Here is a 25129-nt window from a genome sequence, read left to right as displayed (position 1 = left end):
GCATCTTTCCTCACCTGGAACATTGGGATCTGAGAGATTCTCTGGGATCCTCCACTGATCTACTTGGAGCTTCAATGCATTCACTTCATCAATGTCTCCGGGCACTCTGAAGACAAAACACAGCATGTCAGTTACATTCAATGGCCACAAGGGGGACCCCTACCTCTATCACTACTACTACTTCATGCCCTGCAGCAAATCCATTACTTATGTACACCCAATTGGCTTCAAATGAGGCCTGGTGGCTGAAAGTACTGCTCTTTGTTTGCAGTGCTTCTTTGGAACAAAACAAAAACAGAAAAGACATAATATAACCAAACAACGCAGTGTTCAGGGAAGCAGAGTTTCACGATGAGATCCGTATATAGTATGTTTGACCAAAAGAAACAGTTTTCTAAACAAGATGTAACAGAATGAAATTTGCTGGGGGAAAACTCTACACAAACACACAGTTGTGAAACTCCCACGTGCTTGTAAGCTTAAGCAGTAATGTAAACTCACATTATGAAGTATCAAATTAAACAGTGCAGGTCTCAGCAGCAAAGCAGGGCTGTGTTTGTTCTGCTGTCTGCTCTGTGTACTGAACACAGGGAGAGCCTACTTTGATATAAGGGGATACAGGAGACCACACACACATTTGTTTATATACGCTATACATACAATACACTACACACACATACAGTACATAAGATCTCCTCTAATTTCCTAGACTCCACCTCTCTCACACCGCTCAAGTCGAGGCATGTGATTGGATGAGTTGGGGCTGTCTTACCTGAAGATGCCCTCTGTCTGAGCCCCTCCGAGAGCCAGAACATACTGGGAAAGCTGAACTTGTACCCAGGGCAGTTTCCTGTCTGGGAAAAGCTCGCTCTGCCTCTCCATCACCTCCTCCAAGGAGCTGCCAAACAGGGAGGGGGTAACGATAGCCCGCCTGCTGTGGTCGATCTCTTCCAAGGTGGGCTTACGTAGCCCCTGGGAGGGGACATGGGGAAAAGAACGAAAGATTTACTACCTGGAATTGTCAGAGACTACGATACTAATCATGGCTGTGCTGTGTCTACAGCTGTGTTACTATGACTGTCTGTGTTTATGTCTCTACCTGTGACTGTGTCAGCGTGCCTGTAATTATGTCTAACTGTGACGGTATCCAGTGTGACTAAGATACGAATCACAACTTTCAAACTCCTATTTTTATCGTGTGGAGATAAAATATTTTTGACAGCACTTGAATGCAACATCAAAAGCTTAACTCCTCTCCTAGCGTACCTTTTTGCCTCCTGTGATCGCCACCTTTTGCAATTTCCGATGACAGAACTTGGCGTATGTGCTGATAGGCAGGCCTGTAACGTAAGAGAAGAGACAAATTCAGCGCTGAGGAACAATGAAACCCAACTCCAAAAGAAACAATACGCACACTCTCACCATATCCTAAAAGACCCCCTAGGTAAAACCCTTAAGCGTCAGGCATTACTGAACACACAAAATAATAAATTATTAACACTCTTTCCCACAAACAGGACAAGCAGTGTGTTTTTCCCACAGATGTCAAACAGTGTATGAGAGGCAGGCAATGGTAATTGGAGAGACATGTTGACAGTGTGATTCTAGCATATGGGGATTAGAGCAGGCCGGGCTAAACTGTCAGGCTGAGGGAAGATTTACTGCTGTTGAACAAAAGCTTTAGAGACAGGATCCGGCCTACGCATCCAACATTCAGGTGATTCATCAGCATAGGCTGAGACAAAAGCCTCTGGAGAGAATGAGAAACACACAGGCTCCCTGTCTCTTACCTGCCCTAAGTAGCTACTGGAGAGCCTAGACTCTCTGTTTTCTGAGGCAGGTTGTACTGGAGACACGAGCTACGGAAGAACCTGATGCCACCCTCAAACATTTTAATTGAGATTCTGTACATTTCTGTTTCTTAATCAAAAAGCAAACAGAAAACCTTGACTGATAGGCCACGGTGTGTACTCATAAAATAAAAATAAAAGCTATCCTTCATCTCTGTGGTAACGGTTTACACTAAACACTGAGCTCTCATGGGGTCTGTTCCCGTTCCAAGAGTCTCCACTGCATCAGGTACCTGAACCAGGGCCAGACAGACAAACTTACTGATGGGGCTTTACTAAGTAACAAACACTTTCCATCATATTCCCTACAGTCAAAGCCCCAAGATTTATGGCAAACAGGTGACTCCCATGCATGCTCACAACTGCTGCTAATCTGACCAAGTTCGACTATAATTATGTCTAATTAGAGAGATCATACCAATAATTTGCCCTTGATCTCGGAGAAGACTCCCCCCCCCACCACCACCCCAAAAGCTCCCAATATAGCGACTGCTCACACTCTGGGAGAAAAGCAAGAGTATGGAGCCCTGTGTTGCAGTGAGAAAGGGTTTGGAAACTACTGGTGGTCTATATTTACATCAGGTTTGATGCCATGAAAACAACAACAGCCAGGCAACCAAAGCCTGGGAGAAATGCAAGCTCATTAGGAGCTTGAGTGTACTGTACCAGAGAACGGCATGACACCTGTCTGCACATATTCTTAACAAGAAAAAAAAAAAAAACAGAGCCATTAAAGAATGTTGAGGAGACAACTTCTGTCTCGTCTTGGTTTCTGTCTACGAGACGCTCATCCAAGCGCTGGCTGAAACCAATGCGCCCCCGAGCCCAATAGAGTCTGTCTCCAAGCAAGAGCCTCCAGTTCCCACATGCGACTCCCACTCCTGCTGCTCACAGCTGCTCATTGCTCTGGTCAGACAATGTATGTGTCCCAGCTCCTCCATTCATCAAGCAAACAGCAGCTCTTATTATGCTGTTTTTGTACATGTGAGCCTTTTTCTGGTTGCTGGCCATCATCAAGATTCCCCTCTCTGAAGACCTTTCGAGTTAGTCAGAAACTTTAGGGTTTCTCCATGACCTCTGAGTCAGTTGAATGTTTTTCAGCATTAAGCACTGACTCTGAGTCACTGAAGTGCGATGTGTGAGGCCACTGCTGTGGTGTCTGCTGTGAGACGATTGGGTTCCTCTGTGGTGACATAATCATGAGAGCTGGCGGTGTGGGCTGCTTTAATGAGGGCACGTGCCGGTGAGTAGGTATCCCCTTTAATGGCTCTCTGACATGCAAGTAGTGAGAGAGACCACTAATATGATTCACAGTGCCGTCTATTGTGCGCGTACAGAACCTTCTGAAATTCTCATCCTACATATTTTTTTTTCAGCCCAACTTTCTGTGAAACCCATTCATTGTGTCTGCAAGTACATCAGCATGTACTCATCTGACAAACTGCACAGCGCAGAATTTTCCATCCCACTCAAAGTGGTCACTCTACAGGGAGTGATAGGTTTGATTTGTAATGGCTTGCATTGCTTGGAGACTCTAGACAGCTTTTGAAGAGAGTAGAAAAACATCTTTGGGACTCTCTACTCTACCTACTTTATGCTCTGTCAAACTGATAATCTTGTACAAATGGGAAATACTGAAGAGCCAATGATCTTAAAGCTATATCTAGGGCAAAAGACTGAAGAGCAAATAAATGAACAAAAGATTTACCCTCTTCTTCCTCTGTGTTCTGTTTCCGCTTCTTTCTGGACTTTGAATTCTTCTTGAGCTTCAGTTCCTGCTGTTCCAATATGAACTGGGTCACTATGGACGATAGAAGATAGCAAAGGTCAAATTTCTGATGGTTAAAAGATTAACCAATCACCTTACTGAGCTCATCATAAAGTAACAGCTTTTTTTTATCATGACTATACTGACTACCTTTAATTATAATTGAACAAGGAAAAAGAAAAGGAGAGAAGAAAATAAATGTTTATTTGTTAAAAAATATTTCTGGGCTCACAAACAATGCTGACTATAAGACAACAACTCAGGGAGGTATAGAAGAAAGAAAGGTGACCCACCCTGTTGCTCAGTCTGAGACTCACATTTCTTGTCGCTGGTGGGCTCCATGTGTCTCTGGATGTAGCCCTCCAGGTAGCAGCGGAACTTGGGCGAGGGGGCGAAGAAGGCCAAGCTGACAGCCATCAACTCCCAGCCCGCCGCCAAGCTTCTGGGGGTGGCATTACCTGTTGTCTGCCTCACCAGCTGCACATAAAGCTCGTCTCGCAGCCCTGGCATGTCCCAGCACTTGGTGACAATGAGCAGGGCACAGTGGCGGCGGTCCAGACGCGAGGGCCTGTCTCCCATGTACGCCTGCACCAGCTTGAACATCTCGCAAGCCTCCTTCCTGACGGCGCGGTTGCTGGTGACGAGCATGGGCTTTTTGATGGACCCGCGGTTCCACGACAGCATGTTGGCGATGGAGACACGGCGCCGGAACAGGCCTTGCGTGTGCATGTTGAGGTGCTTGCTGGCCCAGTCCTCCATACCCATGTCCGGAGGTGGGGGCTGCCGCAAGGTGGCATAGGAGAGCTGGTAGGAGGATCCTCCTGCTCTTCCTCCTGCCCCATCACCTCCCTCTCTGTTGTCATGGTTGGTAGGGCGGTGGGGGCCAAGGGAAGCGGTTCGCCCGTCCACCATGCCTTTCTTCCTGCTCTCCAACTGAGCCTGCAGCTCTAGGGTGCCCGCCTGCAGGGGAACAAGAGGCGGACATGAGACAGATAAGAAGAGTTATACAGAGGAGGAGGAAGAGGGAGGGTGAAGGTTGACCAGAGAGAGGGATAGAGGCATGAGTGCAGCAGAGGTACTATATGTGTGTGTATGTGCAGCTGCACTATGTCACACTGAGAGCTGGGCTGCTTTCCGCCTACTCTACAGTGCTGGGACTCGAGGGGGAATTGTTGCAGGATCGGCACATTAATTTCCTAATGCCTGAAAAGAATCTCCCCAAATTCTCATGTACACTGGCCTCAGCAGCAGGTGAGCAGATAGTGGCGTAACAGTTCTTACCCCTGCCTCTCCCTACAACAGGCTCCCTTCTCCTGCATAAGCAAAGCTACGCTCTACAAAAGACCTCCCAGTGATCCCTGCGGTTGGGTTTACGACCATAAGGAGCACCTTACCTCCTTTAATAGAGAAAGCCAGTAACCCAGATATGCTCTGCAAGCAGCCAGGAACAACATGAAAACCGAGCCAGAATTAAAGCTTAAATTTACTAATGGAACATAAAACGCATTGACATGTCTTTTCAATGAGACCTTGATGTAATATGGAGCCGACAAGTGCCAGACAAGCTGGACTTTAGATTTTGGGTTTCTCAATCAAATGGAGCAGATCTGTGGCTAAGCTTTGGCAGAGAGCCTATACGGTCGTTCAGAGTTGAAGTTTTTTTTTAAAATGGGCGACAGAGGTCAACTCCAGAAGATCAAATGCAACAAAGTACATACTTAGCTGAGGAAAGAGACAAATGCTGTGCAACTTTTATTTTCAGTAAATTACACTGTTATACAGATAGCTTACAGATGCACCAGTACAGGGTGCTTATTTAGCCATGCTATGGGTTGGGACACAACAGCGAAACAGTGGAAAATACTCTCAGCTTATAAAAACATGAATTATTCATGGTCTTTGTGGAAATGGTCGGAGTTTAAGTGCGTCCTTTAAATAAGTTAGTTCAAAGGTCTTTCAGCAAGAACAGAATGTTCAAATATGGAAAACGTAGAGCTGCTCATACATAGCAAGACATAATCTGTGAGTGTGTGTGAGTGATATAACAGCAGGTCTGCAGAACATTCCAGGACAGACTTAGGAGGCCCGCTCAGTGCTCCTTGGCTGTTGTCTAACATGAAAGCACTACAGTGGTATCAATAAGCTTTAGTACCAGTCTGCCTCCCTTTCCTCCTCCTCCTCATCTCCCTGCCAAGCCTGGGACATATGGGCCGCAGCGGCCCTCCTTCCTGACCGAGGGGAGCCATGTCCTGAATCTCTCTGGCCTGGCATGGGCCCCAGATGCCCAAGCACAGAGCTGGCGTATGAGTATACAGTACCTGCAGCGCAAGGCAGATGGTTGGTGGTAAGAGGATGACAGGTAATGCTGGGACTGTGGCCATTATAGACAGCAGTGCCCAGCCTGCCCACAGCCTAATGTCCTGGGGACATTTAGGCATTCAGGATTGGAATGTAAGAGGCATTACTCACAAGATGCCTTGTGTTATTTTCAAAGAGACAGATTAGCCTTACTGTTTTCAGCCAAGAGCTCCCTGATGAATCAAACATTCCCTATTCTAGTTGCAGAGGCGCAGTGGGACTGACTTGTGTCTAAAAACAACACTGTAATGTATGGAGTTATGATGTGTGATTCTGTTGCAAGAAGGGATTTGGAGATTACAAATAGCAGATCTTGGAAGTGGCTCCGCATGCTGCTACTTATATAACTGTTTTAAGAGTAAAATAGTTCTTTTATCTTTGATCATGTGCACCTTTTGTAAGGACCCTTGACGTCAAGATAAGCCGTCACCACGGTCCATCAACACGCGGTCTCTCTGTACTTAACTCTGCAAAGTTGAAATATATCAAAATCTATTGTGTTGTCTAGGTTTTTTAAAAATCGGATCTGCCCCCATAGTCAAGAGGAATATTTTCTGCACAGCCAAACAATCTGTCCTTTCTTCCACTTCCAGCTCTCTGAGGACTAGACACACTCAAAAATACAAAAGTAGCAGCTAAAAATGTCCATAATGTGCAGATGCTTTGTTCAGGCATGACTCGGCCTCATTTGACACAGTGAGACTGAATTCTTCTCTAATTTAATAGTGAATCTGGAGACACATCAGTAATAAGAGCACTTCTTGACCAAATAAACCTGAATCCAAGCAAACCTGCTGAGGTAAACAGACCACACAATAACACAGACACAGTTGAGCTCTTAATCAGGCAGGAAAGTATCATAATATTAGATTAGCCATGATGTTTTCTCTTACAATCTCTATTTTGTTATTAACAACACTTTAACTCACACACACTGTGCGAAATTACCTTTTTTTACCAGCCAAAATAATAAAATGCCTTTTTGTGTCACATATACATTTGTCTCTGTACATTTCATTGAGATAATAAGGTATTATGTTGAATACTGTACTGTAATGTCCTGTATGGGACACTAAACTAGGAGCGCTCAAGACAGTCTGTAGCTTGTGCTCCTTCGCCTCAGACCATCTTGAGCACTATAGTTTTGTGGTGCTGTTTAGACGCATGTAAAAAACATATGGTGCGCACGTCAACACTGTAAACAAACATGAGTAATTTCCTCTGAGCCATCATGCCAGATATTTTATTATATGACTATTTTGGGACACATATTTACCTGCCATTGTGGCAGATAGTCCTCTGGGATTTACTCACCAAACGGAAAATCTATCCACATTTGGTGCTTAGCAGGTGTTAATTTCAGACCTCTCTCTCTCTCTCTCACACACACACACACACACACACACACACACACACACACACATACACACACAGGGGGTGGGGTTACCTGAGAGGGTGGTCCTGGGGTCTCTGGTGAAGACAGGCTTGCCTGGCTATTAACACTCATCTCCAAGGTGTCCACCTTTTCATAGGTCCTTTTCTGCCTCCCTGGTATCTCCAGAGGGGTCAGTGCTGGGTTGCCATGGTTACCTGCCCTACTCAGTGAGCGGGTAGCCCCGGTGAGGTCCTCTCGTGATGCGCACCTGCCAGCTGACCCACCTCCTCCTCCGTACCACCTGAGTGAGTTTGCAGGGGAGCGTGTCCGAGGTACGACCCCTCTCTCCCCCATTTCCGGGTCCAGTCCTGCTCTCACCTCCCTCATGGTGTTGGAGCGACTCACCACCTCCCTCATCTCGGCCATCAGCCTTTCATTGAGGGCGCACAGCTCTCCACTGCTGCCTACCGACCCCGGCCTGCCTCCTGCACCGCCACCGGCTCCCACCCTCCTCCTGCTCTTTCTTCTCAGACTTGGAGAGGGGCCTGTGGAGTAACCAGAGTCTTGATAGTTTGCTGTGGCTTGTGGAGTTGAGGAGGGGAAGTCCTGCGAGGCCTGGCTGCTCTGCCTACTGTGCCGCGCCTCCATGGCGCGCTGCACAGTGGCCTCCAGCACCCGCCAGCTGTGCTTCTTGTCCAGTGTACTTGGGCCCGGGGTCCCTGGCTCTCTGTCCCTCAACTGACCTCGGGCCTGGGGCAAAGAATGAGCGTGGGACTGGGGATGCGGCTGAGGCTGGGTCAAGACAGGGTCTTGCCTGGAGGTAGGGGAGGGGGCACGTGTGGGTACAGGGGAGCTGGATAGGAGCTGTTTGGGGTCCACGTTGACCATGTGCTTGATGCACTCCAGACCAGCTGGGCTATAGTCAGAGGCAGAAGGATTCCTCCTGTGTCTGGACCCTGGATGAGATGAACCAGGGTGCTGGAGGTGTCTGGGTTTCTGGAGGCTATGGGTGGGCGTCAGGCGAGACAGAGGTTGCCCGTTGTACAGGTGCGCCCCCTCTACCTCCATGTCTATTGGGGGTTCATCATATATGGGACAGTCTGAAACTGGCTCGTCATAGATTGGGGCAGTGCAACCATACTGGGGGGAGACAGGACGTGGTGTGCTGGTCTGTGACCTGTGCAGGAGTGGACTAGGATGGCCACTTTCTGATGTCACCAAACAGAAGCTGCCATTGCTGGCTTTTCTCAGGTGATGAGCCTGGCGTGTGTCGGCTGCCATTTTGCCAGAAGGGGCAGTTTTATATCCCTGGTTGGTGCTTAAGTGTCCTCCTTGGGTCTTACTGCTGGATGAGTGGAGCGTGAAGGTGTTGGCTTTGCCGTGTGCACTGTGCTGGAGGTGTTGCTGCTGCAAAGCTGGGCTTGGCTGGCTACGGCTCATGCTGTTCACCTTTACCAACATGGCCGCCTTAGAACCAGGAGCAGGCTGCCATCTTTGAGAAGCATCTCTGAAGGAGAGAAGACATAGAGTAAGAATAAGATGTGATGTCAGTCAAAGAAACAGTAAATATAAAGATAAAAATAAAAGGCAACATATTCAACAGACAGTATCCTAAAAGCCAACAGTACTATAAAAGCATTATCATCATATGCAATCAAGCATGGGCGCAAAGCCATCTGCTACATTTCATCTGTTTCAGAAAATTCCAGGCTGACAGGGCTGGGAAAATCAGCAGCAATCCACAAATTCTTCTCCAAACATTTCACTGACCTCCAAAAACTTCACTCCATTTTTAGTCTGGCAGTCATAATAGCCTTGTCAAACCCATGAGACAATAACTCCTGTGTGTGTTGTGTGAACCAAGTGCCTAAAAATACTAAGTGACTGAACACAACACATCTCACTGACACCCGTCCACATTTCTTCCTAACATGTGTGACTTGAGGTCTTGAGAATATACATAGAGTAATGCTGTATAATAGTTGTGCATCTGTGAAGTAGCTAATGTTGGTTTCATCTATATATGACTATCACATGGCATAAAAGTCTGCCATCTGAATCACTGAGTGAACGTTTGCACAGTAATCCAGCAGGCCACATGAAAAGAGGCTGATCTGAAAGAAGTCAAGTTTGCAGTAGTTCACAGTTGAGAAGATCTTTGCTCGGGTCCAAAGGTTAATTCTTCTCCTTTTGGTTGAGTGGCTAGGCTAACTTCAAACCCAATGGCGCACTGCTAATCCCAGCAACATAAAACAATCTGCCATCAATCTGGTCACGCTGCTCTGGTCTACTGCCCTCCACTCTGCTGTCGCCTCATAATCTTCCCCTGCAATCAGGACTTTTCATTCCTCAACTGATCAAAAACTCACCCTCTTACACCAACCAGTGTGTCTAAAGCAGGCATTATTGCACATACGCACATGACATAGTTGGTGGCTGGCCTGAGTAAGACGCATGTGACGCAGTACAGAACATACAGACTCAATATACTTCCTGGCTTACTCAAATCAAACAGGTAAGTAAGTTTATAGGCAGGGTAAATGAGACTTACCTTCCCTCCCTCCACCCTCTCTACTTAACATTCAGTTAGGTGATTAATGAGAATCAAAGCTGATCACCTTCTGTCCTCGTAAATCCAAACATAAACACAGACCAGTGTAGAGCCAGAGCTAGTGTTCAAAGGCTTCCCTTTTCCAAGAGCACTACGACTCAGTTGAGAGTTGGGCTGTAACGGCAGGAAGAGGACGCAAAGGGAGGAGGGAAAGAGGCGGAGTGACCCCCCTCTCCTCCCCACATCTCTCTGGAACAATGCAGAAACAATTCCCCTGAGGTCCTCAGGCCAACGGCAAACTTCCTTTAGTCCTCCTAGCTATAGCTCAGCATTCTGCCTCTCTCTCTCTCTCTCTCTCAGGAACCTGTGCCACCCCCGGTCTATAGAATGAGTCACACCACCTCAGAGGTTTGAATGTAAACAGGCTCTCATCTTCAAACGGTCCCAGAGATTCACCATCCAGGCTGCGTCTATAAACAGCTGGGTCTCAGCCACCTGGCGCAGCACCAGGACAGTCTGCCACAACCACTGTTGTTGGGAACACTCCAAGGCCCCCCCTTCACCACTACCAATCAAGACAGTTTACTGCCTAACACATAACACACACACACACACAGACAGACACGTGTGAAGACAAGAAGCTCTGATGGATGGGATTCACCTCAAACCACCACTGTTTAGTTGTTACAATCAAGTGTGACTGTGTATGGTTATACAGGGCTGTGAGGGGGGTTGATAAGTGACAGCTGTAAACGTGAGAAGCCACTGTTTGTACTCTTTTGAAACGGTGTATGTTTTCTCACTCTGGTCCTGTCAGGCAGGAGGAGGCGATACAAATGCTACAAAATCTTTCCCACCTTGGCAGTTGACGCGGGGTTGACTGTTTAGCACCGGTTTGCTACGGCAGGAACAGCTCACACATGAAACATCAAGGCTTTTCTTGTAATTGGACGGCCAAAGAACACAGCAGACCTCACACATTAAACCACAATAATCAAATTCCGCTTCCATTATCTACAAACACATCAAACCTTGTTGCTCACACAAAAAAAACAATCTATGGGGTTCATGTAATGGCGGACTGTAAAAGAAAAAGAAAAAAAAATCATGACTCTGTCCTCTATGTTCTCTGTGGGTGGGTGACGTACTTTATGAGGACTGACCCTGAGAGAGAAGTGACCACTACTTCCTGTCCGAGGAGGTCCTTTGGAGGTTTGGAGAGAGGGCTTCCCCGTATGTAACACAAACAGGAAATGCCTAATGTAATGTTCACACACTGCACTGAGGGCGGAAATATGGGCTTAATCTTAATTATATTTACTGTAGAACTTTACAATTTGTTTGACTTTATTTATTAGAAATTCTATATCCTTGGAACCAAGTTGCCCTTTCATCTTCATGTCCAAAAAATACAACACTGTCTCCTGAAAAATTTCATCCTTCTATGTTATTCCTGCCTATCCATACACACACACACACACACACAAAAAAGTATATCATATAATATATTCAGTAGCAACAGTAAACGGCCTATCCTTCAGGGACTGAAACTGAACACATTCATATGGCTGTGAGGAGCACCCTGCTAAGTCCAGCTCTCAGTGTTGGGAAAGAGGGATTTTGTCAGGCTTTGTCTCTGCTGTTTGCCTGCCATTGTCCCAGTCAGGCTCAGCAAAAGGGGGTATGTTCACCCCCTTCAGCACTGACACATTGTGCTAGCAGGGAGTTTGGTGTGATGATCATCACGATCGCATGGGGGCCAGTAGCCAACTCTAACAGTAAGGCTGTACAGTGTCTTCGATCTCTATCCAAAGCCTCTAATCCCATTACACAGCTAGAACAACACTCACATATCAGTAAAGCCCAGGTCAACCAAATAAAGTATGATTACAAACCCTGGACCGAAAGAGAGACAAGAACAGTACAATGGTGAGAAAATACAACAGGCCTAAAAGTGGGGAGACCAACTGGTGGTGGTGGGGGGGTGTGGGTGAGGGAGAACAGAGAGACAAGAGAGGAGGGTGTGAGCATGTGTAAATGAGAAGGGGTGGGGATTAGTCGTGGGAGAGTGCAGCAAGGGAATGAGCGGGAAGGCTGGAATTCCTCAGAGCTCATTCAGGGGCCTCTGCGGCAGTGTGGTGAGCCTCACACAATGCATGGTTGTACCATTGTCACGGAGACGCTTCTCTAAACGACAGCAATGGAGTGCAAGGAGGAGTGGGGGGGGAGAGGGGGGTAGGACAGGGGCTGAACCTGAAAGAGTCATCTTCAACCTCAGTCAGGCAAACAGACAGGCTCTTACGTAACCCTGAACAGGCCTGGACTTTATTCCAACCATAATGAAAGTTGTTTAGAAAGGGTGTGTTGCCTGCTAGTAGCTTGCCTGTCAGGTGTTTGTTGAATGTTAGCTGAAGGAGGGGATTATGCACAGCAATTTATCACAGAGGTTAAAAAAAGAGATGATAATTATCACTGGGGGTGTAAAAACTCTCTTTGAATTTTTCTAGATCTCTAGCCGTTTGCAAAGAGATCATCTCCATTTCAACTATTTCTCAAGCACACAGCGGATGTGCGTGCCACACACCTATGATATGCCCATATGTGCTTACAAACCCCTTCATTCAGAGCGTGGAACAAACACGTGAGACCTTTAGGATAGACAGGACAGAGAAATGTAAGATAAAATGAAGTTAGAGGCCCTTTGGAAACCAATGGGGTAATCTGATTGGTGTCCAGGGCAGCAAATCAACTTAACGGTCAGCAAATTCCAATTAGTCTTGGCAGTTCTGGTGTCTCACATCCACAAACACAGTCCCAGATACTTCTGTCACTGTTCTGAATATTCCTGCGGTCAGTTAGTCTCAATGACCAACTAAATATACTATGGGGCTCTGATGTCAGCAGATGTTCTGTCTCTCCTTTCTTTCCTGCTTGGAATAACTGCTGTTGGAAAAGCCATCAGCTGAGTCACTTTGGCCGATAGAGAAATGGATTTTGAAGTTCTTAAATATCCCCCCTGGGAATAGTGGGGTCTGAAAAACAGGGGTTATTATTAACATTGGTTGGACAGGAAGAGGAAATGAGGTTGCATAGGCCAAGCTTCTGCTACACAAACACCTCAGAGCACAGACCAATGGGATCGCTGCGATCTGCGTAATAGGAAGGAAACTGAAAAGACAAAGAAGATTCGCTGAGGACAATGTCGAATCCATGTCGCCAACGTTCAAAGCTGATTTTTCCTCTTACCTCACTTTTGAACAAACTGTCATAAAAATATCTGACAGAAGCATAAAATAATGTTTTGGACGTAAGGCAAAGCTGGTGGCCCCCTACTTCCTGTAAGACACCTCCAGAGAGCCAGCTGTCCTGCAACAGCTGAACTGACGCACCTCCCTCCTCTGAGCCAAGATGTCTACCAGCTGTGCATGTCCGTGGCTCTGGCAGCCCGACCCTTTGAGGAGTGCCGGGCTGGGCCAGGGGACGGCCACTAGGATCATTTTGAAGGGACAGGATGAGGCCAAACCCAATGGGATTCCAGAGAGACCCATCACTGGAATTTGAAACTGTATCTGCAAGTGTTTATTGTGAGAACAGATCCCATGATAGCACACTATTAGGATGACATGATAAAAAAAAAAGGATCCTTTTCACACACTCACCAAACCTGTTCCAATCAGTCTCAAGTCTCAGAGATATATATCAGGAATACAAAAGATCATAAAAAAAAACAATAACAATGGTAGTAAGTAAACAATAATGTGTCTTTAGAAATGAATGGGAGTGAAAGCACTCTGAAAAACAGCATGTCTGCCCACTGTGCGTCAGCTGAGGCAGCCAGAGCAGCACGCCTCGGGCCAGTTCACATGCAGTGCCACCGGTTTGTTGTGAACACACACTTGAGATATTCCACTACACCACAGCACCAGAGGGAGAAGTTAACTGTAAAAGCAGTGTTTCAATGATATCTAAAATAAAACAAAAGAGGTTTGGATACGCTGCTTCAGTGAGACACATAAAATGGTAACTCTGTAATCTAGCTTTTGAGAAAGTCATAAACTTTACGAGAAAGACAAAGAGTGAAACGTGGAAAAAGTAGAGAAACGGCACAGAGATAAAAATGAAAGCAGGACATTGTCACTGCTAACTAGACCAAAGCACTCAAGCACATAACAGGATCCCAAGTTCAAACTTTTTTCACACAGAAGAAAAAAAAAAAAACTGTTTCATTATTATAGGCAGACTTAAAAAACCATCTGGAAAGAGCTGAAAAATGAGCTTACCACACCGGGAGTGAAGAGATAAAACAAGTCTTTCCAGTGTGCGTAAAAATGTTGTGGCTACATCCTCAGAGTGGCGGGAGATGAAAAGCATGAAAGGCTTGCGCTCCCGCTGTAAACATGTAGACAATATGTGACTCATTAAGAACTTAAAAACTTAATCTACCCCATAAGACGCCCCCCTTGTTTCCTAAATAAAACAACTAGTGATTTCTCCTACATGACTCACAGACAGACAGTCGCAAGCACACGAGGGGGAAGCTTGTTTTGTTTTGGCTTTTTTGTAAATATATTTTATTGATTTTCAAAGTTTTCATCCCATAAGAGTAAAAGACAAAACATGTGTTTTGGACTTCAATTCACCTACTCATCTTCTAAATACAAAGAAGCACTATTCATCAAATATGTTGACAAATTGAATTCCCCATTCCCATCTCTACCACCCTCTCTAAACACCCACCCATCCATAGGATTACAGGTTGCAGAATACATTTAGGCGAAGAAGGGAAAAATATAAGATAATCAAATAATAAATAAATTTTAACTATTCAAACAAAAGGAAGAAGGAAAAGAATAAAAGGGAAGGGAGGAGAGTGGGGGATGCTCACTACTGTAATAGGACATTTATGAGTTCCACCCTCCTCTTTAACAAGGGGCTCCTGTAGAGTCATAAAAATCCAGAAAGGGCCTCCATATCTTAACAAAGGTTTTGAGAGGACCCTTTGAGTGTGTATTTAATTTTTTTTTCTAGCTCTAAGAAATACATAACATCTTTGACCCAATGAGAAAAGGATGAAGGAGCGCGTTGCTTCCATTTTAAAAGGATCAAACGTCTCACAAGGAGTGTAGTGAAAGCTATGACCACATAGTCTTTATTTGGTGAGAGAGCACGGGATTCCTTTGATGTTAAACCAAAGAGGGCATGGACTGGGTCAGGGTCAAATTGGATTTCAAACATCTCACTAAAAGCTTTAAAAACACTTATCCAGAAGGTGGAGAGATTCGGACACAGCCAGAACATGTGCATAAAGTCTGCTGGCTGGCCTCTACATCGAGGGCATAACGGCTCGATGCTCGGAAAAATCTTTGCCATCTCTCCGTGTACCACGTTCAGTTGTATTAAATTGGTTCGGCTTTTTTATACTGTTGCTTTCATGCAGACAGTTTATTTAGAAAATTCCCTTAAAACTTCCCTAACATAGACTCTGACAGAGAAATGAGAATAAAATGTTTCCAGTTCTGTTTTTTTTTTAAGTCGGTCGGTATCAGATACTGTCACCTTTAAACAGAGGTTCCTGCGTGTGTACTTTCTGAAAACACATCAGACTGAAATTGAACCTAACACCCATATAACTAAACTGGTTGCACATTCATTTGAAACCAACTATCTTGTCTCCTCTGTAATGAATAGATGTTGATACAACTTTGGTATAAGTGCACACAAATAAACATAGTTCCTGATACAGACAAATCTGTGTACACTTTCGGAATCTTTTTAAAGGAATCCAAAGCTAGCCAACAATCAGGAAAGGCAAGTTTTAAGTGTCTAATCCCAGCACGGCTGCCTTAGATTGAATGCTGGTACACCGCTATATCATTACGGGGCTAAATGAGAGGGCACATACAAGCCATTTGGTGTTGTTCTCCTTTCAGCATACCTAGACTTCCCGCTTAGAGAAAGCTCTCAGTTGACCCTGGGGACAACTAGGTTTAAGTGAGAGCCTTTGTTCGTTTTAGTGGTTCATTATATGCCTCAGGCAAGCCCACGAGACAAAAGAGTAGTGTGACCCTGATGTGAACCACTGTGGGTCACTTCTGGGTTGTTTTACACCATGCTGTCATGTGTCCTCAGCAGACTTCTAACATCCACTCATCCTCAGCAGGTCTCCTGTAAGTTGAATGTAGTGGAAAGGAGCCCACACACAGTGAAGACAGGAACATACACACACACACACACACACACACACATCACACATCACACACCATCTATGGTGAAATCCCATACAGATGTTACCTGGTACAACGCAGACACACATGCGATGAAAGGTGGGTGAAATTCAATACAGATGTTATAAGCTAGATGATCTGTAACACCTTTGAGTCCTACATCATGGAAAGAGATCAGTTTGCCTGTTTCCTGTGCCCATAACCACATGTGACTGACATGTTTACCCCTGGAGACCACGGTACTTCCCTGATGAGCTCCACAGGCTTGAAGTACCCAGAAATTCCCAGGACATGTGATAAGACTTGGCCAATGAGTAACAGATTTGGCACGCAAGCGTGCGTGTGTGTGTCTACATTTCCTATAAGCATGAACAAATACAGATATGAACTTTACAAACAGAGAGAGACAGACAGAGAAAGGACGCTGCATCAACCAACCAGTGCTTACAATAACACACGGGGTGTGTTGTGTGGAACTTTGGAAACTCTTCTATCTATTATGAACAGATTTATTAATAGCCCATAAACAAAAGGAAACTGGTGTTGGATGAAGTGGGACTGTCCCATCTTCACAAAGAACAGCATTGTTTTTCAAAGGTCAGAAGTTAATAACATTTCATCCCTGCTGAAATTTCACAGAGAAAAAAAGAAAGAAAGAAAAAAGAACATGTCGAGACATGTCTAAAACGGACGTTCAAACCAAACATTGAGGAACTTTCAACACTGAAACACCTTATGAAACTGAAAAAGTAATGACCGGAAACAGTGTGATCTAAAAAAGGAAAATGACTGTGTGCTCATGAAAGCTCCTAACACTTCTCCATTAAGGGTGAGACAGAACAATTAGCTAACCTCAAACCACCGTGACCATTCCAGCTCTTCATTTAAACTTTCTCTCTTGCTCTTATCCCATTGATCCTTGTCATTATCAATAAGGCGGGCCACTGACTGAAGACAAGCATGTCTCAGAGTTTGTTTTCATCCATTTTGAGCTGTCACATTCCACCCTCTCTGTGCATTTTGTGGTGGTATCTAATTACCTGCTAAGAGATGGAGGCTGGTGAACATGTGAAGGGCCATATGGCTAAGTAGGGTATCAAGTCCCTGTTGGCTAAAGACTCCTCAGCCGTCCTCTGAGGAACACAGCTGGCCATTGTTTTAAGGGGAGACAGAAAAGGTTCTGGGAAAGGTTGAGTCACTGGGGCAGAGTGGGACCCTCTGGGGAGTTTTAACACTCCCCACACACACCAGAGGCGATGCAACAAGGCATATAGTGGTGTCATTTAACAGCCATGACTGACCAATTAGTTCACCCTCCATCTTTTCATAATCCCAAAGGACCAAAGGGTCAGGGGAGAGACCTCCTAATGGTCAAGGTGAGGTACAAGGAGGACCAGGAGGAACCGGAGAGCCAGAGTCGCCACGGCAGAGCCTCTGAAAACCAGCAGGGTTCTCCTTGTTTATAGGCAGCTGGAATGTAGCGGTTCTGCTTGTTATTAACCACAGACAACACTCTCTCACATGCCTCTCATGCATGCACATTTAAGCTCTCACCCATAAGAGGCGTTACAGTCTCTGATGGCCTGGGGCCTAGATTTGTTTTAGGAAAATGAAATGAGCATTGGAGCAGAGTGGAGCAGGATGGTGGTGAGCACACAGAAGGACACTAAGACGGCCTCAGTGGCCCTTTGCCAGGGGAAACAGAAGTGGCATGCCTGGAATCTGGCTTGGAGGGAAGAGACGGTGGTTTGGATGAGGCCACAACGCCAAGCACATGATGGGGTCTTTGAATGACTTACTGTTAGGGGCCGTACTGCACCAGAAACCCTAGCGTGAGGGGGGAGAAATGTCGTGCTCTATAACATAACTGACCATTCTCCCCATTTGGTAACGATTTGCTGAAATGACCGAGCATGGTTCACAGCCAATTGTATGGAAACATGGGACATATGGAATGTTCAGATAAGTGAGAATGAAAATAGAAACGCAGTTTGAGATCGGCTTGACTGGTCAAAAGTCAAAATAATCCTACGAGTTCTCATAGCAGAAGCATTTGAAAGTCATTACGACTCACTATGCCACATGCTGAGATGACTATCACATTTCCTCACTTTTCTCCTGGTAATATGATCCACTAATGATTAAGCACAATTCCCTTTCCAGACTTACTGTAGAGGCTACTGGAGGCTTGGTTAGGCTTACCTCTGTGGTTCTTTGCTGCCATCTGTGCTGTGTTCAGTGCTGCTTCCGTCTCCCTGCGATCTGCTGTCCACTGCTGGGTCCAGCTCGGGGTTGGCAGCCACCTCACTGGTCTCCAGGGCTCTGGGAACAGGACTGTCTGCGTCTCGCTCGGGCAGAGGGGTGCAGCGCCCCTGGCTCCCTACACTGCTGATACTCCCCGTGGTCCCATGGTGGTGTCTGTCGACGCCCCCTCCAGCCCGCTTGGCCTCACTGCAGCGCTTCATGGCCTGGAGCTGGGAGAGTGGCACTATATCGGCTCCCTGGGGTCGATGCCAAACTGTGCGACGCCCAGTTGAGTTGTAGTAGTAGAAGCGGCCACTTTGAGGGTCGAACAGCTCCCACCACTGGTTACCGTCTGCCTGGCGGACTGGAGCGCCTTGAGGGGGTTCCCAGCCGCACTCACCAGTGGTCAAGTTCACATACATACGCTCACGGGAGCGTGGCTCCAAGATCTCCACCCAATCAGAGCTGAATGAGAAGAAACAAGAAAAAGGGTAAAGTTTTTTTTTTTTTACATCTAAATATGGCAACAGATTCACCAACAGGATTCGATAATACAATCACGCCTGAGCACTCATCAACTCGACAAGCGGTAAACAACCCACACTGTTTGACAGACTGAGAGGCTCAAAAATGCCCACTTGCCCATATGGAGAGAGTGTCAATGTTTGTGTCCCCTACATGTATCCATCTGTATGTGTGTGTGTTTGGAGTGATGTCATCTCTTTGGTAGGCAATGGCAGGAGTGATGGCGTGTATGTGTTTCCCGGATAAGGAGACAGGTGGACACACTCAGTGAGACACCAGGCATGGAGTCAGCAGGGCCCAAAGAGAACCATACGCTTCGAGTGCCACTAACACAAAAACCACTGAGCTTAACTACAATCACAGAGTGACAGCAGCCAGCTCAGCACAATACTCACAGACAACAACAAAAAAAGAGACAGCGGGGAGGGGAGGCGCAAAAGAGAGAAAGAGGCAGAGAGAGAAATAGAGAGAAACCCGGTTTGCATAAAAGTACATAGGCAAGCAGATAAGATTGACAACCAATTACACACAATTAGACCATGAACTGAATTTCAGAGAAATTATAGGACACTATCTGTGTTAAATGGAGTGTGTGGCATGTTGCAACTGAGTGATATCACCCCCTGTTATGAGTATATGCTGCAGCTATCTACTTCAAATCAGGGTCAATAAATACGACAAATAAGCTAGGACTGCAGTTTGCGGGTATATCCAGGTCATGCTACCCTTTAGTGGGCTCCATTATGTCTCCTTTGATCTAGTTCCCTAATGCAGGCCTTAACTGTGCCAGCAAATCCATGTGGGAACAGGAATACTGCTAACAGCCAGCAAGAGTCCTTTCCCCAGGCTCAGCATCCCAGTAGATGTCTAGATCCGGGCCAGAGGAAAGACTCAAAATATCCAATAAGTCACAACACCCCCCCTCCTCTCTTCTCTTTTCTTGTAATGACCACTTGAGGGTCCTGGCAAGGCTAGGTTCTTTCTTTTCTTTGGTATCCCATCCAATTCTAGCCTAGTATCTTTGAAAGAAAAACACCAGTGGAGAGGAATTAGTGTCACAAGAATCTGCCATAGGTTTGGATCTTTTCCCAGCTTTCTGAGGACAGAAAAGCTTTTCTTCTCCCCATCACGGTTGTTTGTGGTACAAGCTTGCAGTCCAGGCTACCTGTGATGATCAGAAGGGGCATAAAGCTTAGCATGGATAATGCTACCTACAAAGTCCACCAAATACCCACATTCATTCCTTGTGTGCCTGCCAAACCAACCCTGTGTGCACCCCCGGCCTCAGAAATAGACACAGAAGAGTGTGGTGCCAGTCAGTTCTGCCAGGGTTACAATGTCACCCCGTTGGCTACAACTCACTGGGAACAACAGCTGCTCTCAGTTTTAACCGCAGAGCTTGAGTAATTTTGACGTATCTGTTTGTCAATTATGAGTATCAAGTATTAATCTCTATCTCTTATGTGCTCAGCACTGGCCCCAGACTCTCCATAGGTCGATTTAACAGCTAGGTAAACATAGAAAGTGCATGGAGAGGATATAGGAGCCTTCCATATACTGTCTACCCATGTGTCCCAGTGCTCTATGCTGGGAGGCCATCTGGTCCAATCTCTCACACTAGGCAAGCAGCCCTGACCTTAGTGGACTCAACATGTAGGCTGTTTTTATACTGTCTTTTTAACCCACCTGGAATTACAAGAAGATGAGGGAGGAAATTGAGGAAGAAAATGTATTTATGAGTCAAAAGCATGAATGTATTTGTTCATGTTGCAGCGGTTGATTCGGTCTAGCAGAGTAGTGTTTACAGTCTGACTCACAGAGAGAGAGTGGGTTCCACAATGAGGCTCAACTATTAGAAGATGACTTTCAGACTGATCAGGTCCGCAACACTTAATGGGCGGGAAGCCTTGCGGATAATGGGGCATTCAAAGCGGAGGCCAAACAGTCAATAACACCCCACACATACCAGAGTCTTCATCCTTTTACTGCTCCTGGCCTCCTAAAGAGGCATTCCCACAGTAGAGAAACCGATCTCTTCATGCTGCATTCCTCCATTCAGTCCTGTTTGTCATCAATCTTTATAAATGCAGTGTTTGTATCTGAATTCAAATTAATCCCTTATGGATTACATGACAAACATGGAGTGTTTTTTTATATCCCAAAATTCCACAGCAGTGATGACACTGGGGAAACCAGCACAAACTTTTAACATGGCGGACTGTGTCCTGAACACTCTAACAGGAAATCAGGGTTTGAGGGTCAACAGTGGAGGCCATGGCTGACGAGTTAAGCAGCATGGGGTGTAGCGGTTGCATAAGGACTGTTCCCTCTGGGTAAATAAACAGCAGTTTAGAGCTGAGAGTGAGCCTGCTGGGCTCTGTTGACACAACCAGATAAGCAGGAAGATGGACCAGTGTTAAGGTTCTGAAGTTCCTGAAACATCACTTTTGGGAGTACTCAAGTAACATGTGATGTCCATTACACAGGTTTGTCTAATACAAAGGGACTTTGTCAGTCAACACACTTTTTCTACATTTAAAATGAAGATGGATTCATTTGTGCCATGATAACATGTCCTCGATCCTGTAAATTAGATAAAAGTGTTGCCATTGCCTGAAATGGAAAACTAACCAAGCAACATTCTGGTTGTTATTAATTCCTGGTGAGACGTTACTGTCTGTAATATCATGCAAATGAGCCTGCTCAGCTTTTCGCTCACTGTAGAGAGAAGGAGGCATTAAAGTATAGAGCAGAACTCCAAACAACTGAGGCAGCCGGCTTCATCCTGCAAATGTTCATAAATGGTTTGGAATGCAGTCTGCACCAGCTCAGCGAAGTTTAACTCCAACAAATGTTTTATATTGATCTAAAATTAACTTATTACACACTCACACACACACACACACAGTCCTATGACTGAAGGACACAGCACCTGATTTACCTCTGAGGAAACTCAATTTAATTGAAGCAGACTTCCATGTTAGGGGTTTGTGTGGTCCTAAACCAGCACTTGACTGCCTTCAGTAAACATGTGAACACAGAGAGTTGAAAAATAATGATGTGGAGTAGTTGACTTTAAACACGAAATATTTTCATGAATATTAAAGGAAAAATTCACTGCTGTGAATATGATGATTTCGTAAAACTAGGTCACCTATGTAGTAGAATTGTGCAATTATTTTGGAAATTTGTGCTCTATGACAAAAGAAAACAGAGAAGCTGTAGATTCTTCATATCACTCTTAAAGGGGAATCCCACAACAAGCAGAATGCACTGCACACGTCCGCAGCATTATATCTCTTTACTGAGGCTTACTTTCATTTACAAAACTTTTTTTCCTATATCAAAACAGTGTGCAAGCAAACAATGTTTCTTTTGCCTATTTTGGATGATGATGAGCCGGACCGGATTGTGGACAAAGCTGAATGCAGCTGCCCACAAGTTACGGGTAACAAAGAGTTGCTGAGTTTTCTGTTCTGTTCTTGTTCTCTCGGACGATCATCACCAGGCAGGCACCGGTCGATGCTGCCAAGCTACCCTGGCTGAAGCACCTCTATTTCAGCTGCAGCTGTACCATGACTCTGGTGGTAGCTTTCTCCTTGATACTCTATTTTGTCTGATTCCACAGCACTATATTTGGCCTCATAAGTTGTAATAGTGGTGCCACATCTCTGCTCTGACACTGTATTGTAAAGCTAGTTGTTGTTTTGTGTTAGTTTTAGCGTTATTACAGAGAAACTCAGCTGCTGAAGTCAGGCTGCAGCTGTAACGTTGCTCTGGTGGTCGCTTTGTCTTGCAGACTCTGTTGTGGCTGATTCCACAGTGGAATATTCAGTCTCGTATCATGAAACTAGTTTTCTTCCAAATATACTGATATTTTAAAGTATTTAGTAGTATGATATTTTAGTGTCTGCTTTTCCCTATCACTAGAGTAACATGGTAGGCGGGAGTGTTTTGGGAGACCCACATTTTACCGTCCATGAAGGCACCACTACAGAAAATGCTGAAACGTAGTTTGTAGTCTAAGGCAGATCTCCAAAGTCACGAGTTTTGCATCACAATGAGCGCAGAGCTCTGGGTGCATGGCAACATGAAAGGAAGTTAAACATTGTTTATTTGCATATGCTACCCACATTGTAATGAAACAATTCTGGTTGAAAATTGGCAAAGTTTCCCTTTGAAGAGGTGTTATTATTCCCCTTTCCCAGTTTACAATTTTCATTTTCGTGGTCTTTTTACAAACATTTGCATGTTTTTATGGTCAAAAACCTCCTAGTTACAGCTGTACAAGCCATGGATGCAACCCCTCTGTCTCACTCAGCCTGAAATGGGCTGTTTTATGTCTGCTCAATGCCCCTCTCTACTGAATGGCTGAGTGACGCATGCCCAGGCCAATCTCAGGTAATGGATTGTAGCGTACTGTAGCTAGGAAAAACCAGGTATCTAACTAAAACTCAACCAGGAAATTGTGATAGCCACTGCTGAGGATAATGTTATCCAACCTTAAGAAGGCTGTACAATGACAAATTTACTTCCTGACCTCCAACAACTGCACAGCATTTCCTCCGCGACTGTCTCTCCTCTGCTCTGCTCTGCGTGTGTGTGTGTGAGCCCCGCCCTCGGTGAGGTAGGGGGAAATGCTGAGCGTATAGTTATGACATCACAACCGTACAGAAGTACAAAACGGCTTGTTTAAAAGGTGCAGTTTCTGAATATGGGCTGTGTGCATTTCTCCGTGGACTGAGCATTTTGATACTTTCACAGTATTTAAATAGTATCCAGACCTGCTTTATAATCAAAAAAGAAATAGAAATCTTCCTTTCTACAATATGTCCCCTTTAACTTAACTTAACTTTTAGCTGACTCCAGTCTTTCTTGAAAATAAACTGCTTTTTTTTTTCATAGGACCTATTTTTCCATCAGAATCCCTAACTGAGACTTTGCTCCAATTTTTCATTCATTTCACTTCAACCTACATTATTTAACTGAACTCTTGTTAATGCAGCAGGGGTTTATCTCGTGACATCAGACGGTTTTGTATCTAAACTGTCCACAGCTTTGAATGATTTGGAAATTTGAGGATGAAATCCACTATCCTTTCGACTCTTGTGTATAATAACACACTCTCTGCTCTCCCATGGTACACAGGGTCTTTGTCTCCCATTTGGGTCAAGGAGACGCTTCAGCAGACTATGGTTATTCCACAGTGACTAAAAATAAAGCTTGTCAAATTGCAAAAAAATCTCTGCAAACAGAGCCTGCCACTGAGACCAAGAGGCCAAAACTGACACTTGCACACACACCCAAACGCATACAGAGACGTGCGCACGAGCACACCTTCTCAACCATTTTGTTACTCCCAGTCTCGATGTGCCAGAGGTCCCCTTCTGAGGGAGAAATACTTCATCTATCATCCACAATTTACAGTCAGCTCCAAAAATAACTAGAACTGAGAGCGGTTTCCCAGAGTGAGGGAAACAACAGAATATAGCTCATGGAATCTGCCCCATTGTTCGAAGCCAACGCCAAAGTGTAAATGGCACTTTTCCCAGCAGCAGTAAACATAGAGGAATGGACAATACATTCACTAGAAATAGGGCAACGCACAGCCTTGTGTTATTGTCCAGCTTTGGATTTCAAACAAACTAAAATACCAATGTGGTTGTTGATTTTGTGAAAAAGATAAACCATACAGAGAGAAAAAAAAACATTGTTTTCTCTGTGTAGCTTAGATTTTTGACCAAACTATACAGCAGTGTTTCATCAGATAATCTAGTAATGGTTGAAACGCAGCTTTATGCTCCAATGCTATTGTGGCATTTCTGATGGACAGATAGGACGCCTTCAGAAACTGAGCCAAATGGAGGGTATTACCGAATTCATTTGTCCATAAAGTTGTTAAGGTGAGACAATAGATAAAACCAGCGGGCCAGTTAAGCTCCCATTTACCATTTAGTCCTCTTGTAAGGTAACCTCTAACCTTTTCAAACAACAGACTATTCTGAGCTGTTGCTTGTGACTGTCCCTTGTGGACCAGGGCGGGCTGAGTTCTCACACAGGGCCTGCCATTCATCTAGGAAACCTTAGCACTCCGCTCACCAAGCACATCAACAAGTGCCAAGGTCCACCCTGGCCGGTATATTTACAGACCTGCTATTTCCTATTTGGAGACATAAACCGTCCTTTCTCCTTAGATACAGGGGTTAAAATAGATCATCACTCAGAGAAGAGAAA

At 45.2% G+C, this 25129-nt stretch overlaps 1 protein-coding gene across 3 annotated transcripts in view; it reads right to left on the bottom strand.

The window, feature by feature from the left end:
* Window positions 1–25129, bottom strand: part of arhgap46a (Rho GTPase activating protein 46a) — a 34493-nt gene that overhangs the window by 2232 nt on the left and 7132 nt on the right. For 2 of the 3 annotated variants that reach the window (XM_067588178.1, XM_067588180.1), the window contains exons 2-8: window positions 18329–18835; window positions 7424–8858; window positions 3912–4578; window positions 3559–3651; window positions 1267–1340; window positions 773–972; window positions 15–106 (exon numbers count right to left, since the gene is read on the bottom strand). In XM_067588178.1, the coding sequence (XP_067444279.1) occupies window positions 15–106; window positions 773–972; window positions 1267–1340; window positions 3559–3651; window positions 3912–4578; window positions 7424–8858; window positions 18329–18835 (3068 nt within the window). The remainder of the gene's footprint in view (window positions 1–14; window positions 107–772; window positions 973–1266; window positions 1341–3558; window positions 3652–3911; window positions 4579–7423; window positions 8859–18328; window positions 18836–25129) is intronic. The other variant, XM_067588179.1, reaches the window with a different exon arrangement.

The sequence above is a fragment of the Thunnus thynnus genome, chromosome 4, assembly GCF_963924715.1.
Source record: "Thunnus thynnus chromosome 4, fThuThy2.1, whole genome shotgun sequence".
Lineage (NCBI taxonomy): Eukaryota > Metazoa > Chordata > Actinopteri > Scombriformes > Scombridae > Thunnus > Thunnus thynnus.
The sequence above is the reverse complement of the archived record's forward strand: the minus strand, read 5'-3'. Positions and strand labels throughout refer to the sequence as shown.